This window comes from Orycteropus afer, unplaced genomic scaffold (assembly GCF_000298275.1).
Source record: "Orycteropus afer afer isolate SDZICR_OR568_19922 unplaced genomic scaffold, OryAfe1.0 scaffold00584, whole genome shotgun sequence".
Classification (NCBI taxonomy): Eukaryota; Metazoa; Chordata; class Mammalia; order Tubulidentata; family Orycteropodidae; genus Orycteropus; species Orycteropus afer.
The window spans coordinates 795,219-813,205 of NW_006922171.1; the positions used below are offsets into that span (position 1 = coordinate 795,219).

The following is a 17,987-nucleotide window of genomic DNA, read 5'->3' on the forward strand; positions in this document are numbered from 1 at the left end:
TTTAGTAAAAGCTCTGGTAGCATAGTGCCTAAGGCACTTGACTGCTAACCAGAAGGCTGGCGGTTCAAACCCACCAGCCACTCCTCAGAAGGAAGGTGGGGCAATCTACTTCTGTAGTGATACCACCTCGGAAACCTAAGGAGGGGTCACTATGAGTCGGGTCCAACTTGACGGCACAAAACAACAAAATGGTGTCTAGATGTTTAAAGTCTCTGCATTTTATTGCATGTAAATCATTCCGCAAAGAAAATATTTCCATAAAATAATATCAGGCATAATGAGCACTTGTTAAATAAACTGGGTAAATGAATAGAACCACCTGGGTCATCTCTAAGACATGTAATATGCATAACTAGGATACTGTTTGTCCATTTCAAGCCTGGTATGTATACTTTGTTCTTGAATTCTTAATGAATTTTGTGATTATGGTAGAAAAATATTCTAAAGCTACTTATTATGTTGTCATCATCAGCTGCCATAGAGTCGCTTCTTAGCAACTCTATGCACGAAAGAATGAAATACTGCCTGGCCCTGCACTCCACCCTCACAGTCCTTACCATGGTTGAGCCCATTGTTGCAGCCCCTGTCTCAATCCATCTACTGAGGTTCTGCTTTTTATCACTGACCCTCTACTTTACCAATCATGTGTCCTTCTCCAGGGACTGGTCCCGCCTGATAATATGTCCAAAGTACATGGAACAAATTCTTGCCATCTGTGATCACTTTTAAAGAGCATCTGACTGTAGTTCTTCCACGACATATTTGTTCACTCTTCTGCCAGTCCATGATATAATCAATATTCTTCGCAAACACTGTAATTCAAAGGCATCAATCTACTTCAGTTTTCCTTATTCATTATTCAGCTTTTGCATGGATGTGGGGTGACTGAAAATACCATGGCTTGAGTCAGGTGCACCTTAGTTCTCAAAGTAACATCTTTGCTTTTTAACACTTTAAAGAGGTCAATTGCAGGAGATTCGCCCAATACAACCACTTATGAATAATCACCCAAACTGTATCAACTTAAAACACATGTCCATTACCCTGGTAGTGCTGCAATCGAGGATTTCAGCTGATTTTAATAAATATGGCAGTAGAGGGGGAAAAAAATAGTCCTATGTTTTTAAAAAATATTTATTTAAAAGTAAGATTTCTAAAAATACAGTACATGATACATTTTAAGAGAAGTAAAAATTGCGCAATTTAAGTTAAAACAATATGCAAAGAAAAACAGGAATATTACATGAATAAACAAAATCATTTGAATAAATTAAAAAACAACTGTTCATAAAGTAGACACTTTTTTTTTCCATTTTTAGAACTAGTGTAGACTTTCCATTTAAACAAGTGTATCTCAGACACGTTATTCCCACTTGTTATTTCACCCATTTGTTCCCCCTTTTCAACCAGTATTTTTATTTCTCAAGTACAGTTTCCCTTATTACCATCAGTACCAGAAATTTCAGTGAAGATTTTCTTAAAATGCTCTTATAGGAAGAGACAGGTAAAATAGCAAACAGAGTAGAACAGCACTTGAATTTAAACATATTATGTGCTGAATGCAAAACACCTGACAAAGGCAAAATGCCATATGAGAAACAGGATCTTCAAATTGCACTTAGCACATACCACTATTAAAATAAAAGGCGTATTTCATGTTTTAAGGATATAACGCCAGACACAATTTGCGGTTGGCACAGATACTGCCTAATCATTAAAATTTTCTAATCAGATTTAAAAAAAAAAAAAAGAAAGAAAGACTAATTAAAAGTCCATAGAGCACAGCCAAGGCCACTCACCCTGTACTGCCTCAAGATTTGGTCCTCCCCACAGCCTGTCCGTGCTCCTTCGGGTGAAGTTTACAGCTCACTTGCTGGAATCTCTCTGTGGTGAAAATCAGCCCTATGATACCACTTAGTTGCTTTACCCTATCTTTGCTAAAGTTTAAGACTATTTTTCTTTTTAATATTTTTCTCAGGAGACGGGTAGTAGTGAATTTTCTACTACTCAAAAACTTAAATAAATAACTGCATTCAGCTGCATTAATCTAAACAATACATAAACAAAGTGAATAATCCCAAATCAGTATCGTGGCAACACAAATCTAGGAAACACCGTCAACAGGAAAGACATAATGTTGTTTTGTCCCATTTTGCTTTCAAACAATCTTTGCTTTTACCACTAATGACACGAGCATATGGATTTCTATATGTCCTTTACATGATCTTAAGTTACAGTTCACAGTAAGTTTCAGACTTGACTCTTTTTCCATTCAGAATTGAATGTAATTCAATATATGTATCTACATTCAAAAAGAGGTTGATTTTAGCTGATAATAATGCAAAACATTCTCAAATGTGATTGTCTGCTTTTTCAACACATACACAATGTTTTCTTCTCACCAGAATGATCAACCACGTCAGCTGCAGGTTTAAGGACAGCAAAAGAGTGTTCTGAGAGTTTGGGGCGGGGGGGACAGAGAACCAGGACAGCATACATATGGACATTACTTCTAAAGAGTTCTCCCCATTCTTGTAAAATGAATCACTAAGCACAATTTGTTTGTAAAATAACCTTCCTCTGAGTTTGCATATAAACTGAGTAACAACATGCAGAATTTTTGCTTTTTTATAGTTTATTTTCTATTAGTAATTTTGCTTAAATCAGAGTAATCTGCACTTCCTGTTGTGAAAGTGAGTGCTAATATATTAAAGAACACTTGGTGTGTATGTCTTAGCACAAGGAATATAAGGAACATATACAGGCATGCCCCGTTTTATTGCACTTTGCAGACAGAAACTGAACATCTGTAGCAACCCTAAATTGAGCAATTCTGACTGGGCCATTTTTTCAGCAGCATGTGCTCATTTCGTGACTTTGTGACACATTTTAGTAATTCTCACAATATTTCAAACTGTTTCATAATGTTATCACACACTTAACAGACCATAGTATAATGTGAACATAACTTTTACATGCACTGGGAAACCAAAAAATTCATTTGACGCACTTTATTGCAGTGGTCTGGAACCAAATCCCCAATATCTTTGAGGTATGCCTGCATGTATTTTTAAATATATTGCAAAAAAAAAAAAAGAAAATATAAAGGTAACATACTTTAATTTTATCTTTATTTGCAAAACAGGCAAATGGCAATATATTTCTTGAATGCCACTAAGGATCATTCATACATACACACACACACACAGATGTAAAATTCTTGATTTGTAATCAAAACGGACCTTTAAATTTTTATTTTAGCATTTCTGTTTCAGCTTTTGCTAAAAGGGCCCAATAAGCTATACAGTTCATTTCTAGAAATAAAAGTAGAATCCTTACATAGAAATAAAACAAAACAAAAACATCTTGTGAAAAGTGCTTCAGTTGTCTTTTGTAACTGTAGCCTATTAAACTATCTTTTAAAATAACTTAATCTGCCTAACTGGAAAAAAAAAAAAATCCCCGATGTCTGAAACTGATTAAATTGAGGCAGTAGTATGCAAAAACTTAAGATCTGTTCATCAAAACTGTTTTTAGTAACATTATTTTATAAACACAGGATGTGAGAAGAAAATCTCAGTCAACCAAAAAGAAAATTAACTCTTTGGTACAGGAATTAAAATTGTCACTCAATGCTAAAGTGAGTAGCACCAGGATCTGTTTTAGTTGTGGAGGTGGTAAAACACTAATGTCAGGCACCATTAGGTGAATAGATCCCCCAATGTGTACTGGCAAGACTACCAGGCTTATAATACGCAGACACACTTTCCTTTTAGTTAGCAGACTACTAACAGTCAAACCCTGTACTCAAATAGGCAAGCAGAACCACCAAATGAAACACACAGTTTGTTCTTATCTTTTGTTTAAATATAAAGCTATCAATAAAAGCAGAGTGTTGAACACCTGTAGTTAAGGACTATATTACATGTTATAGGTATTCAAGATACCAAGAATTCCAAATATATCCCAAACTGTAGTGAAAAGCACTCTTTATATACATACAAACTGTTGATTTTTACTCTGGTGACAATATTTTCTATAACATTTAATATCTTTTTGTTGCAACAAAAGATTCCTAGATTAAGGTCCCAGTTTTTTCCATCAAACTTCGGGCAAACTATTAATTTTGCCTTTATATTAAATAGCTGCACATTTCACATTATTCTTAACACTTCATGTTAATTTACACTATACAGTTATGGTTAAAATTTTTAATAATTTATCAAAGGCATATGACCAGCCAAAGAAAAACAGCACTATAAATCCCTTAGGTAAAACACCTCAAGCTAAATCTTAACTCCAGTTAAACAGCATCAACAAGAGACAAGGCTAAAAATGACTAGCATAGCGGGGGGGAGGGGGGGGGCTGTCAGATGTCACAAAAACTAGATTCAGTCAGCTCTGCTGTTGAGATGCTTGTAATTCATGCTCCAACTAGCCTGGTTTCCATACTAATAAAGTTCCCCTACTCTCTTCCACCAACTTTTTGGCTATTCACTAGTCATTTGTCCTTGTCCTCTATGATTAGAAGAGAAAAAGGACATTTTGATGGTCAAAAATATAATGGAAAACACTTAAATTCCAATAACCTAAGAATTTTAAACACCATTGCTATTTTTGTTTCAAATTAACACTAGCAGGCAGTATTGCAACATCTGAAGAACAGACAAAAATGTAGTAGATTTTGTTTTTAAATAATGCACAATGTAATAAAAGGAGTCAGAGAAAACAGGCACTTTTCCTGAAGTTTAGCTATCACTATCCCAAAGCTGGAAGAAATGCCAAATCTTCACTGGTACACAAAATAACAACATACACTCAAAATACTTCAAACAAATTGGTTCTATCATTTTCTCACATTCTATGGTGTTCTAGAATTCAACTGAGAATGGCTAAATACAGAACATAATAAAATTTGTGATTTATAGATAAATCCAGAGCATGATCCCTAGAATAGAAGATAACAAATATGGGACTTCAATAATGCAGCATTCTTTAGTTAGCCATATGATGAGCAATACTAGCAGGTAGAACATACTGAACATATATGATCATTTAATTAGCTACACTAGCCGATACATATTTTTCTAGAGCAATGGTAGAACAACCAGGTAAAAATCTAATACTTGTACCTATTAGTATACTACTTAAAGTTTGTAAGGGAGAACTTTACCAAATAAATTCTAAATATAAATACATATGTTAGAGAAGATATTAAATATATATATATATATATTGAAGTAGCTATATAATTTAGTAAACTTGAGCGAGGTCATCTATTCATACATGAAGTACAAGGGAGGAAATCAGAGACCAGAGACAAATACAGGGAAATACCAGCAGCTTTGTTAATGAATATGAACGCCATTGTACACCAGGGCCTGACACATTGTGATTTTATAGTAATGCACACACGGACAGTGAAACTGCTCCATGACTAACATATATAAAAATGTGTCTCTGTAATCTAGTTTGTTCTTCCTTATTTGGAAGTGTTGTCCTACCTTAAGTCTTCACAATTAGCAGTTATGTTAAATACATTTTGGGTAAAACATTTTTAAGCAACTAGTTACCTGTGTAGAAGTGACTTGATAAAGTCTGATAAAGGAGAGTTATAATTAGCCACCATTCTTAGAGGAAAAATACATCTAAACATTAGCAAAAATGCACCAACGTTAACTCTGACAGAAATTTTAACTAAGCTGTCATACTGAACGTTATGTGTGCGTAGTGCTTATGCTACTTCCATTACTGTTAAAAGTAAACTGTTTTCTTCTACTACAAAAGGTTAATAAGTAACTACAATTTTAAGTACCTCGTAAGTTAACCAAAAATATTTTTAATACCACTTTTAAGCAAAATAGTAATTTTCTTAGAATGGAACATCAGCTCATTTAGTATTTTCAAACTAAGTCTGGGTTACAAAGTATGGAGAGCTCTTTAACTAAATGTCCACTGTTTGGGGGATTCTGACCTCAGTCAATTTTGTCAACAATTTTGAGCCCATTAACATTTTTGTTTGCAGAAAAGAACAACAGAAAATACACTTGTTTAGTAGGTGTAACGTGCAGTATCTAGAGAAAAACCTTTCTTTTTCAGAAGCCCAAAAATGGCTTCACTGATGGAGAACATCTTTTACTGTACATTTTGTTTAATATGAAATTGGAGTGTTTATAAAGAGTATTTTAGCCCTATATATATATATATATATGTGTGTGTGTGTATATATATATATATATATGTTACATCAGCAATCTCACTTTTCATAATTATTTTCTGATACTTGACACCTTTAGTGATTTTCATGGCTATCCAGAATATATAATAAATTGGCTACTAAAGCTACAGGTGTAACTCTGGTAAAATTTTTTAAAAAAAAGAACACTGAAAAGAAAAAGTACAGAAAGAATCATCAGTCTGATTAGTTATTCTAAGGCAACAGAGTCAGCAAAAAAAAAAAAAAAAAAAAAAATCCAAAACTGAGCTAAAAAAATTAAACTTATTTTTTAGATAATAAAACACGGTAGATACCCACTTGCTATTTCAAATATAATGAATTTCTTTGTTTTATAATAAATTCGTAACTTTAAAATGTTTTTCTAATTCTAAGGATTTCTTAAAATAATGTCTACAATAAAATTTATTAAATGGTTTACATTAGCTTACCCTGATTTAATCTTGATTGCTAGTCAAAAATAAGTAATAAATATGCATAAAGGAAGTAAACACCCATCACATGCTTATGAACTAAAAATTGATATCACACATAGGAACACATCCATTTTCAAAAAGTTTTACATTTTTTTGTATATATAATCCTGCTAAAATTCTAACTCTGACACTTTTAGATTTTGGCTACACAGTTCACTTACAGGGCAATAACTCTTTCAAGCCAGTAAATTACATTAATTAGCCAAAAGAGGGCGCAGAGAGAACACAGGAGTTTACGCACTCCCTAGGAAACTGTCAGTCAGTTTCTCTCTGGCAGTCTAACAAGAATTACACACCCCAAAATAGGGTTAGTTGTACTAACCTGAGAATACTAAAAGTTACAATGTTAAGTACATATAGATATACTGGAGTATAGATAGATTATTACATAAATAAATTGGTATGTAGCATTTCTGCCATTAAAACAAAATAAACACATCATCTGCTTAGTACATCAGTTTGTTGTCCAGAAATTTAGAGGAATCAGGCAGGAGGGATCAGGGCCAGGAAGGGTAAAGTAACAAAAGTAAGGATGAGAATGTGCCCTAGAGGTGGTAAGTCCTCCTGGACAAAAAATACACACGCAAAAACCTCAATACAGAAAAGGGTCTATCTTGGGCTCTTGTTAACTGAGGCACAGGTTGGCACTGAGTACCTCCCCGGTACATTTTGAGGTGGCTTCTGTTACTACATAAAGTATAAATATATCCACACAGCAATTTAGGGAGTCTTCACTGGGCCCCATTGTTTCCTCAAGGTCCTAATTTGAAAAGAAAGCACACAACATAAAGCATTCAACTGTTATCTGTCTACAATATCTATACATTACTTCTTTCTAACTATTAGTTTGGTCACCAGGTCAAATTTAGTCAATACGTTGGCTCACACAAAACTCAACTGACTTGCCTGACACAAACATACTAATTTTGTGTTTCATTAAGCTTTATAAATATACTTCTCCTATTAAATTTACTATGCATCTTATCAGCACCAATAAATACTTTCATCTGCTACTTCTAAGTTTTTGGTAATAAAGCATTACAATCAGAACATGAAAAACATGGGTGCTATTATTTCTGACAAGAGCTTATTATAATATTTTAGAAGATATATACAATTTCTGCAGAACTAACCACAATATTGTTAACTGTCTGTCCAATGTAACCTCCTGTTTCATGATTTTCCATGTGTGAATCCTTACAATGAAAATTAACTGAAAATAAAACATCAACATGCTCCAAGAACAGTAGCCTTCTTTAATCTTCAAGTGAAATACTGTGAATATACATTAAAAAAAAGATGTATGTATTTTGCAGTATTCTAATGGAAAAAAAATATAAAAACCTGATTTTCTTTTTTCAATGCACGCTAAATATCTTTTCATACAAATGTTCTATGCTTTCCAAGAAGCCATCACCATTAGCAATTTAAAACTGCGTAAGGCTAACGATAAATACAGATCATTGTATTTTTTCATTTTAAGGTCATTTCCTAACATTCACCAAAAACCAAACTCACTGCTATCGAGTTGGTCCACACTCACAGCTGGCCCCTCCTTGAGTTTCTGAGGCAGTATCTCTATGAAAGTAGATTGTCCGGCTGGTAGGTTTCAATTCCTAAAAGGTCTCTCAACCCAAACTATAGTTGGCCAATTAAAATTTACTTTCAATTCGGGTAATTATAGGTACACAAATATTGTCTACTTACTTTTAACAGTAATTTCCTATATAAGAAATGTTTCAATATTAGTTGGCCAATACCTATTATATAAACCTTCAACATGTAATTTTAGATGTATTAGTAGGTAAATAAAAGTGAAAAGTACATATATATTTCTAAAGTACAATATTCCTCTTTGTACTGTACATTAGCATTGTTACATTAGCATTTTAAAAACATATGCATTCTAATATAACTGCACTAGAAAGGTTTATTTGGAGTTATTGCAAATTCTTTACCCTTTGTGCCCATCCAACTCAGGGTCAAATAGCAATACATGTCCACTGGTCACAAATTTCTCCTTGGAGCAGATGTTTTAACATCAATAACAACAGTAAAGGGAAAGAAATAGGAAAGTTAATGCTGAAAATATTTTAATCTTTCCCTTAAAATAAAGTAGCTAGTTGCTATTTTATTTTAGTGGTACTTTTATTTTGGTTTTGATGAAGGGGAAAAGGAGGAAACATTAGAAAACCACATCTAAGAAAACCCTGTCTTTTGTCATGTTGCTTACTCCTTTGCTATATTTTTAAAATCCTGCAGCATATATAAAAAGAAGTATTAAATCTTTTAAATTGTATTAGAAGAGACAATTTTACACATAATATAAGAATGTGTATCAACTTTTGTAAAACTTGGAGAATAGATTCAGATTTGGTTAGTACTGCTTAAGAGTGAAAATTTTAAATAAACATTGGAAACTTCCCATAAATTAAAATCTGTAACACTGTCAGTATTAAAACAAATTATGTACAATAATTTCATCCCAATCACTGCCTTTTGAGTTTAATAATAAAAGCATTTAAAGAAATCCCTGTGGAAAGCTAATTTGAAAGTAAACATGCTTTAAAACTTAAATATAGATAGAGTATTAGTCCCACAACAGGATCAAGATCACTATTAAAATAAAGCCTGGGGCACATTGTGATGCCTAAGATTGGTGGGTGGATTTTAATTGACTTGAAGACTGTCATCGTTCTATTATCATAAAACCTGTAACGCATTTCCAGCATGGACGACCCATCTGTGCCCACCATCCATCTGTTTAGACGTGATTGGCAAAGTGGTAGGGAACTCGCAGTGGTTGCCTCTGCCTGAAAGGAATGAACCACAGGATCTTCCAACGAGTGCCAAAAACTTCTGAGAAGGTCTGCTGCCATGGCTTTCGGGGCCTTGATCTACAGAAGACAGCATTATTAGTGAAAGACAGCACTCCCATGGTGTACTTCAGTCAGCTAAAACAATACAGGTTGGCTGGGCGTCCATTACTGGACTCTGATGAATTGTGTCCTAGCATCACAAATACAGCTTTTTTTTTTCCCACTATGGCCTGCAGCTGAGTTTTTAACTCAGGCTAGCAGATACTGTATCTGTGTCGTCAATCAACCTAAGGCAACTTTTGAAGCAGAGGAGAATCTCTGGGTGAACAGAATGTGTGTCAGCAACTCAGTAGCAAATCTCTTTTGATGTACTTTCAAGAAAAATAATTCAAGTTACTGTAATCAGACAAGAAATAAGAATGATCAGTATTACGCTGTCTGAAACTATCATAGCTAGAAGACCCCTACTGTAAGTCTGGGAATGCTTGTCTAGCTTAGGCCTCAGACAAGGAACCAAGAAACAGTGACCGGTACATTATTTTCTCTATTTCTCAAATGTGGCCCATTGTTCCAGTCTTTAAATGAGAATACTATAGATTTCACTTTTATACTTACATTTCTTCACAACAGTTTGACATCTTTTCAATAGATGTTGTATCCTACATTAAAGATTAAAAAAATAATAATACATATTCAGATAAAGGAAGTTCTCAAGTCTCTATTTTATATCTATTTTGTGATGTTTTTAATCTCACCCTGAGGATAGCCTGAAGATTACAGCAGATTATATTCAGGCACTAAGAATTTTAAATTATCTACACATATTTCTGGAATTCCCTTGGAAAAAGAGAATCAACATGACATCAGGCTAAATAAATTTCATTCAAATACAGAACCTCATAAAACTTGTGAGATTCTCACTCCATTAAAACATAACCTTTCATTAAACTTGCTTTCTTGATAATTCCTTAAAAGTCTAGTATCTATTTTCAATTCAACAGTCTGTGAATATGCATCAAAAAATAAATGCCAAAATGACATTTGGAAGACAATATTGGGCAGAAAACTGCCAGGAGTAAAAGAATGCTATTGGTCTGAATTTCTGTAAATAATAACAAATTCAACAAATTGATCTATGAATTCACCATAGTACAACATCTATTAATCTGAAATTAAAGACAACTGACTAGTGTACTTTGATCAAAACTATTTCATTGAACAAAAGAAAAATCACTTTTCATAATATAATTTCTTACGGCATGTTAACTATTAAGGCTTTGACATAAATATGGAAGAAAAACAATCCAACCAACAGAAGATAGCTTCTAGATATGCTAATTTATGATAATAATGGATCTACTATTTGATAAATTATGATATTATCTAAATAATCAAAACAAATTACATAATGTTTTTAGATACATATTTATGTTAAAGTACTATAAAGACATACACAAGGAAATATATATTTTTATATATACAGAAAAGTTAGAGGAGTTTCCACCTCTTATCCCTTTCTTTTACCTTAATACCTTGATTAAAAACTGGGCTGTACACTCATTAAACAGTACTATTCATACAAACACTTGTGGTGCACCTCAAATTCCAACTGCTTTGTCAGTAGTACTTCTTTTCAGTGATACTAATAAAAAGCACCTTTAGTGTAAAAAAAACTGTACAGAAATTAAATGAATAGTTGATACTTCAATTCTCATGATTATTTGAATAACAATAGCTAGCTCAGACAAAAGGTAAATTAATTTATTTTTTAGATGCCTGTAGTGTTGTTGGTATGTGCCGTTGAGTCGGACCCGACTCATAGTGACCCCTCCTTGGGTTTCCGAGGCAGTATCACTCCTTCCGAGGAGTGGCTAGTGGGTTTGGCTGGTGGGTTTGAACCACCAGCCTTCTGGTTGGCAGTCAAGTGCCTTAGGCACTATGCTACCAGAGCTCTTTTTAGATGCCTAATGACCAATAATAGATCTTCTGTACCAGATTTTCCAGGGATATGTGATGGTAACAGATTAAATACATGTTCTATTATATCCATTAATCTTCCTATTATGCTTTGAAAGTCATAGTATCCAATGACAACTCTATCTATAATTAACTTTTCTCTGCTTTGTTGCATAAGTTTCCCCAAACATTGTTTTACATTGTGAAAATACAGTCTGCAAATATATAAGACTATTGATTAGGGTTTATAGGAAAACTGGGTCTCCAGTTTCCATATCTACAAAGGAAGTGAAAGAAGTAATTTTAAATTTCTTAAGAGTCTCGTGAGGGACAGGTTGTTCCAAAGCAATTAAGGCAGTGTGTTGCAAAGGTGCAAAGGAAAAGAAGGGACAGAAGTCAAGAAGTATGGTCAGGTAAGGTGTATGAATGGCCAGAAATCACAGTTGTGAGTAAGACTTAAAAACTGAGATCTATTTCAGAATGAGGAAGACAGTTGTAAGGTCAGTCCATTGTAACCAGCTAATATTACGGAAAATTTTTACCACATAGGCATATACAACTTGATTATAACCTTGAGAAACTTATTTGCAGCAGTAAAAGAAACAACTTTAAATACTGTGCTGAGGTAAAGACTTTAGAGTTCAGAATGGAAAAACCTTTTATTTCCAAGTTCTTTTGATACCTTCCTAGTACCTTTTTCCATGAAGTAACCAGAATATTGCCTATTAAATCATTTTAAGACAATGGTTGTTCTTTCAAAGGGTATAACGTGTACTATCACTTTATGAACAGGAATTTGCAAGGCAACCCAAAAGTACAATTTGTGCTAGGCAGCCAGAGAGATTTGTTAAATACAAACAATGCAAAAGTGTTTGCACTGGAGCTTATACAACTACTTAGAGAAATACAAGCAATTACACTATCACATTCACAAGTAGACCAGAAACAGTAAATCAGAAGAGGAGAGAGAGGTTACTACAAGCAGGAACACTAAAAACCACAAGTAACTCCTAAGCACTAAATTGGGTTTAATAAACTTATTGCTTTGTTCTGTAAGGCAGGAAAATGTGGAATGTTTTAGGAAAAAACAGATGAAAAATGATTTAAACAGATTTTGGCACTGACAGTTTTATTTAATAAAAAATGGTGTAAAACCTCCACTGTCCAGCAGAGAAGGATCAAAAAGATAATTTTTGGCCTCGAGGAGTTTACAATATATCTGTAAATTCCTAATTATATGTAAGATTCAGCTACTCAGAAAAGTTCCTTCTCCAAGGAACAAGTTTTTACTGTACATAGTCTATAATTAGGATATCTGTTTCCAGATAGTATTTATGTCTTGCTTATGATCTAATGATTAAAATAAGTAAGGCTTTCCTCAGTTTATATAACTAAAGAGATGTATGAAAAAGTGTTTCTATTTTAAAAACTAAAAGTTTGTTTAAATAAATAAACCAGAAAGAGCAAGACTTACAGAAATACATATTTTATAAATTTTACCAACCAATACTTTATCTTTTCCTAATGGTTCATCTTACCCTAAGATATGCTCTCTGAGGGGCAGTCTAACAAAATATTTTGACTATAAAAGAATCTGGATCTTAATTAATTAGATTATACCTGGAGTGGGGAAAAAATAAAGTTTTTAGCAGAAAGAGTGAGGGAGGTTGTTTATTAGTTGGCTATTAAAAAACTGGAGATAGGATAGGGCAAAGAAACAGAATATATCTCCAGAAGTTTCCTAATTAACAGACCTAAGAACTCAGTCTCTTGGCATAGATAGCTTGATGACATATCTATCAAACTAACTCATTCTGCTTTTAGTTCCTTTACACCAAGCAACATTTTGCCACATACGTTGTCATAAGGGAGAATATGCTAAAGAATCCTTTGACACACCTGAGAACCTCACATAAAGGAATAAACAGTCAACTCTGTTTTATATAACCACTTCTTTTGAGTCTGGAAGTAAGAAACACTGCCTCTGGGCCTGACTAACCCTGGAAACACTTTCAAAATAGTGTCTAGACATGCGAAACTGAAGACCTGGGGGCCTCATGAAAATAAGAATAGTCTATCAGCTAAACTCCTTGAAGACAGTTCAATCTAACCTCAGTGATCATTTGTACTCTTTATTCTTATTATAGATCTTGTCAGTGCTTCTAACTCTGCTTCATATACCTAGCCAACTCAATGACTCTGATGATGTAATCTGGAGTTAAAAACACTATTTAGGACACACTGCAAACTACATACTTGTTTTATCTATTACTAATTTCTACAACATCTAAGAAATTTTGGCTTGACTTCCTAGCACACTTCTGCTCAGCATATTAGTGTGAACTTCTAAAGGAAATGGAGAGCATGTCTACACCGCTGATTTAACAAGACTGGTTCTTTAAGCACCACGTGCAGCAGAGGACCAGTTGTCCTCTTTGGGATCTGAATTCACATAAACATTTAACCAGGCATGGAACTAAGAAGAGATCTCTGCCCAAATGATTCCCATACTACTCTGTCAAGCCATTTTCTGGTTACATAACCTTAGGCAAGATACTAAATCTCTGTACCTCAATTTCCAAATTACCTTACCTTAACTCAAAGGTTGTTGTGTGGATTAAAAAACAAACCATTAGGCTGATTCTGACTCACCGTGACCTCCACTGGGTTTCTGAGGTGGTAAATCTTTATGGAAGGAGAATTGCCCAGTCTTCCTTCTCCAGAGTGGCTGGTGGGTTTGAACTGCCAACCTTCTGGTTAGCAGTCAAATGTCTTAGGCACTGTGCCTATGACTTTAGGTTCCTTTTGTGTGGATTACTGAGTTAATATATGTTAAAGTCCATAATAATATCGCAGTAAATGCTAGTGGTACTTGTTACTTATGTCAGTGGTAATGATATTAGTGATGCAAGTAGTGGGACTTGTTACTGATATTACCTACTAATCGTTTTCTGAAAGGATCTGGAGATATAACATCTCAATTATACATGAAAATTACGCTTGAACAACCACCCAAAAAGGTGTTTTTTATAATGAAAAATAAAGTGACAGGCAAAATACTTTTTAAAAGAATGTAATGCAATATAACTTAGTCTGTTCCTAAATTCCTTGGTAGAAAAAAATATAGTTCCTATAGATATTCTACTATATCCAAAATTCAAATAAACATTACAGTCAAATATTAAGTATGTGGCATGAAAAAATATATGAGAAAAAACTGATTCTAAATTTTAATGATTTTTCTAGGTTTTAAAAAGCTACTTAGAAGATATCTCATATACTATTAACATTGGAAATACTTTATTTCCTTCTTATTAAATAAAATTATGATCCAAGAAGGAAAGCAAACACTAGAGAGCCCTCGCTTCACTGAAGTATATGTGGGGTTCAGCACAATTAGCGATGAATTCCGTATCTGAAATGCTGATCTGAAGTAGAGCAGATCAAACATAATTGTAAAGAGATTATGCTGAATGCTGCTAATTTACAACATGTATTCAGTGGGATACTTGGCAAAATTTCATTATAAAGATTAATAATCTCTAGACTTTATATTCTGGGTATATCGTAAAAAGCAGATAAATCCACTAATCATCTAATGAAACTGCTGTTTAATGGATAATCTCATTTAAACAGATTTAACATTTCGAACATAAGATAATTTCTATCATATAAGATAACCAAGTCAGAATTAAGTCACCTTTGTGATTCTTTCTATATTTATTTAGGTAAACATTGCAAGTTAAACATTAGTATTTAGGGGAAAAACCAGTATGTTCCCCTTTTAATTTAAACAGGGTTTAAACTATCTTTAGGAATTCAAATGGTGGCCAACAATACTACCTATGAGACCAAAGGCAAAAAGCAAAGCATCAAATTTTACTTTGAGAATTTAAAAGCCTTTTTTAAAAAAAAACCGCAACTAAATACTTCATCCCCACACAACTGAGAAGAGCTCCAAACTCCCGAGACACAATCAAAAGCTTCAGCTATTACATGAACTCCACGGTGCCCAGCAAACAAAATGCTTGTATACAAAATTTCGATAAACTGTCAGAGCAGTGTCACGGTATACAATGGCTCACTGTCAGAGGCTCACCAGAATGCGCTGCACCAGCTGTTCCAGTGCTTCTGGATGAACTCTCTCCCAGCCCAGTGCCTGGAAACACGACTGATACAAGCCCCCGGCACCACCAGGACTGCTGCTCATCAGAATGGACATTACTTGGCTGTGTGTGAACCTACCACTCAGTAAGAAATTCTGACAAAACCAATTAACATTAATGACACCATCACTACCCACTTCACTCAGAAACAACAATAACAAAATGGCTACACAGTCTAAATAAGGAATAAGCAGAATAACCTGTCCCCTAAATAAAAGGGGCAGTCTACAGCAGATTACTTTGAAAATAACATTTCAACTTCAATGCTAATTTTAGTAAAAATGCAAAAACTCATTTATTGTGATCTTTATAATTAAATCTAAAAATAATCTAAAGTAATCTTTTAAAATGGGGCTTCAGATTAGTCTGTTCAACAGAAACATCTGGCTGTGGTGAGATATTTTTTAACCTTGGGAATGAGATTAGAAATCCACTATTTTTAAATTGAAGTAATTTCTGATTATTTTATCTGGGTCACAGATAATCTGCTCCTGCTAGGTCTAAAATGACATCAGCTGATCATTACTATGATTATCTTGTTATTTTCTACCATCAGTAGGAAGAGTGGATTTTGCTTCTTATACACCAGAAAAGCAAAGTTAATCAAGAAGTCTTACCAGCTGCTTGGCCTTAGAGAGCAGCTAATCATCCAGGAAACACATAAGGTGGGAGAAATAAAGGAGCCTGGTAGCATGACAGTTAAGTACTCAGCTGCTAACCAGAAGGTTGGCAGTTCAAATCTATTCAGAGGCTCTGCAGAAGAAAGACTCAGAGATCTGCTTCCATAAAGATCGCAGCTTAGAAAACCCTACACAGCAGTTCTACTCTGTCACATGGGCTCACTATGAGTGGAAAATGACTCCAGGACACCTAACAATAACAGGCATTTCATGAAAGTAAGATTGTACACTATTTATCCTTCTGTTTCCACTTCACTCAGTATAATTACAAGGCCCATCCATGTCATAGCATGAGAACTTCATTTTCTCCTTATGACTGAATAATATTCCATTGTATGTATATGTTGTTGTTGTTGTTATGTGCCGAGTCAGACCTGACTCATAGCAACCCCTCCTTGGGTTTCTGGGGCAGTATCACTACGGAATTAGATTGCCCAACCTTCCTTCCGAGAAGTGGCTGGTGGGTTTGAACCGTCAGCCTTCTTTCTGGTTAGCAGTAAGTGCCTTAGGCACTATGCTACCAGAGCTCCTATATACCACATTTTATTTATCCATTTATCTGTTGATGTACATTGGGTTGTTTGCATCTTTTGGCTATTGTGAATAATGCTGCAGTGAAACTTGGTATACAAGTTATCTATTTGAGTCCCTGCTTTCAAGTCTTTGGGGTATTTACCTCGAAGAAGAATTGCTGGGTTGGTATAGTGCCTAAGGCATCTGACTGCTAAGCAGAAGGCTGGCAGTTCAAACCCACCAGCCATTCCTCGGAAGGAAGATTGGGCAACCTACTTCTGTAGTGATACTGCCTTGGAAACCCAAGGAGGGGTCACTGTGAGTCGGATTTGACTCGATGGCAGTGAGTTTCATTATTTTTTTTTTCATAGTATTTTTATGGTTAATTTTTGAGGGATCAAGAAACTGTTTTCCACAGCAGCCACATCTCTACATTTCCACCAGCAATGTCAAAACTCCAATTTCTCCATAACCTCACCAAAACTTTTCTGTTTTCCTGCTAATAGTTATCCTACTGGATGTGTAGTAAGTTGTTTTTGTATTTTGTTTTTTAATCATTTAATTGTGTTTTACAATTTGCTAAGTTTACATAGCAAATTAGGTTTCCATTTAACAATTTCTATACAACTTGTTCCAATATATTGATTACATTTTTTTTCATAATGTGTCAGTAACCTTGTTATTTCTATTTTTTTGTTCTATTTCTGCTAATCTAGCTTCACTGCCCCTCTATCTAATCTTATCTTTGTTTTAGGGTAAATGTTCACTGTTTGGTCTCATGATTATTTAAGGTAGCATGGTATTCATGGGTGATAATATTTCTTTCACAATCCAATCTATTATTTGGATAAAAGTGACAACCAAGAGTGGCTTTAGATCCAAGTTCAAAAGGTATTTTAGGGCAATAATTTCAGAGGTTCCTCCAGTCTCTATCAGTTATGTAAGTCTGGCCTTCTTTAGGAATCTGAGTTTTGATCCACATTTTTCTCCCTTTCTATCTGGGGCTTTCTATTGTCCTTGGTCAGAATAGATGGTAGCAATAGCTTGCTGTTGTTGTTGTTATTTGCCATCGAGTCGGCCCCGACTCATAGCGACCCCTCCTTGGGTTTCCGAGGCAGTATCACTACGGAAGTAGGATTGCC

The 17,987-nt window shown here is 34.4% G+C and overlaps 1 protein-coding gene across 1 annotated transcript in view; it reads right to left on the reverse strand.

Moving 5' to 3' along the window:
- Positions 1-9,475: 9,475 nt before the first annotated feature.
- Positions 9,476-17,987, reverse strand: part of ZDHHC21 (zinc finger DHHC-type palmitoyltransferase 21) — a 39,527-nt gene continuing 31,015 nt past the window's right edge. The window contains exons 7-8 of the mRNA XM_042783021.1: positions 10,146-10,189; positions 9,476-9,608 (exon numbers count right to left, since the gene is read on the reverse strand). Of these exons, the coding sequence (XP_042638955.1) occupies positions 9,476-9,608; positions 10,146-10,189 (177 nt within the window). The remainder of the gene's footprint in view (positions 9,609-10,145; positions 10,190-17,987) is intronic.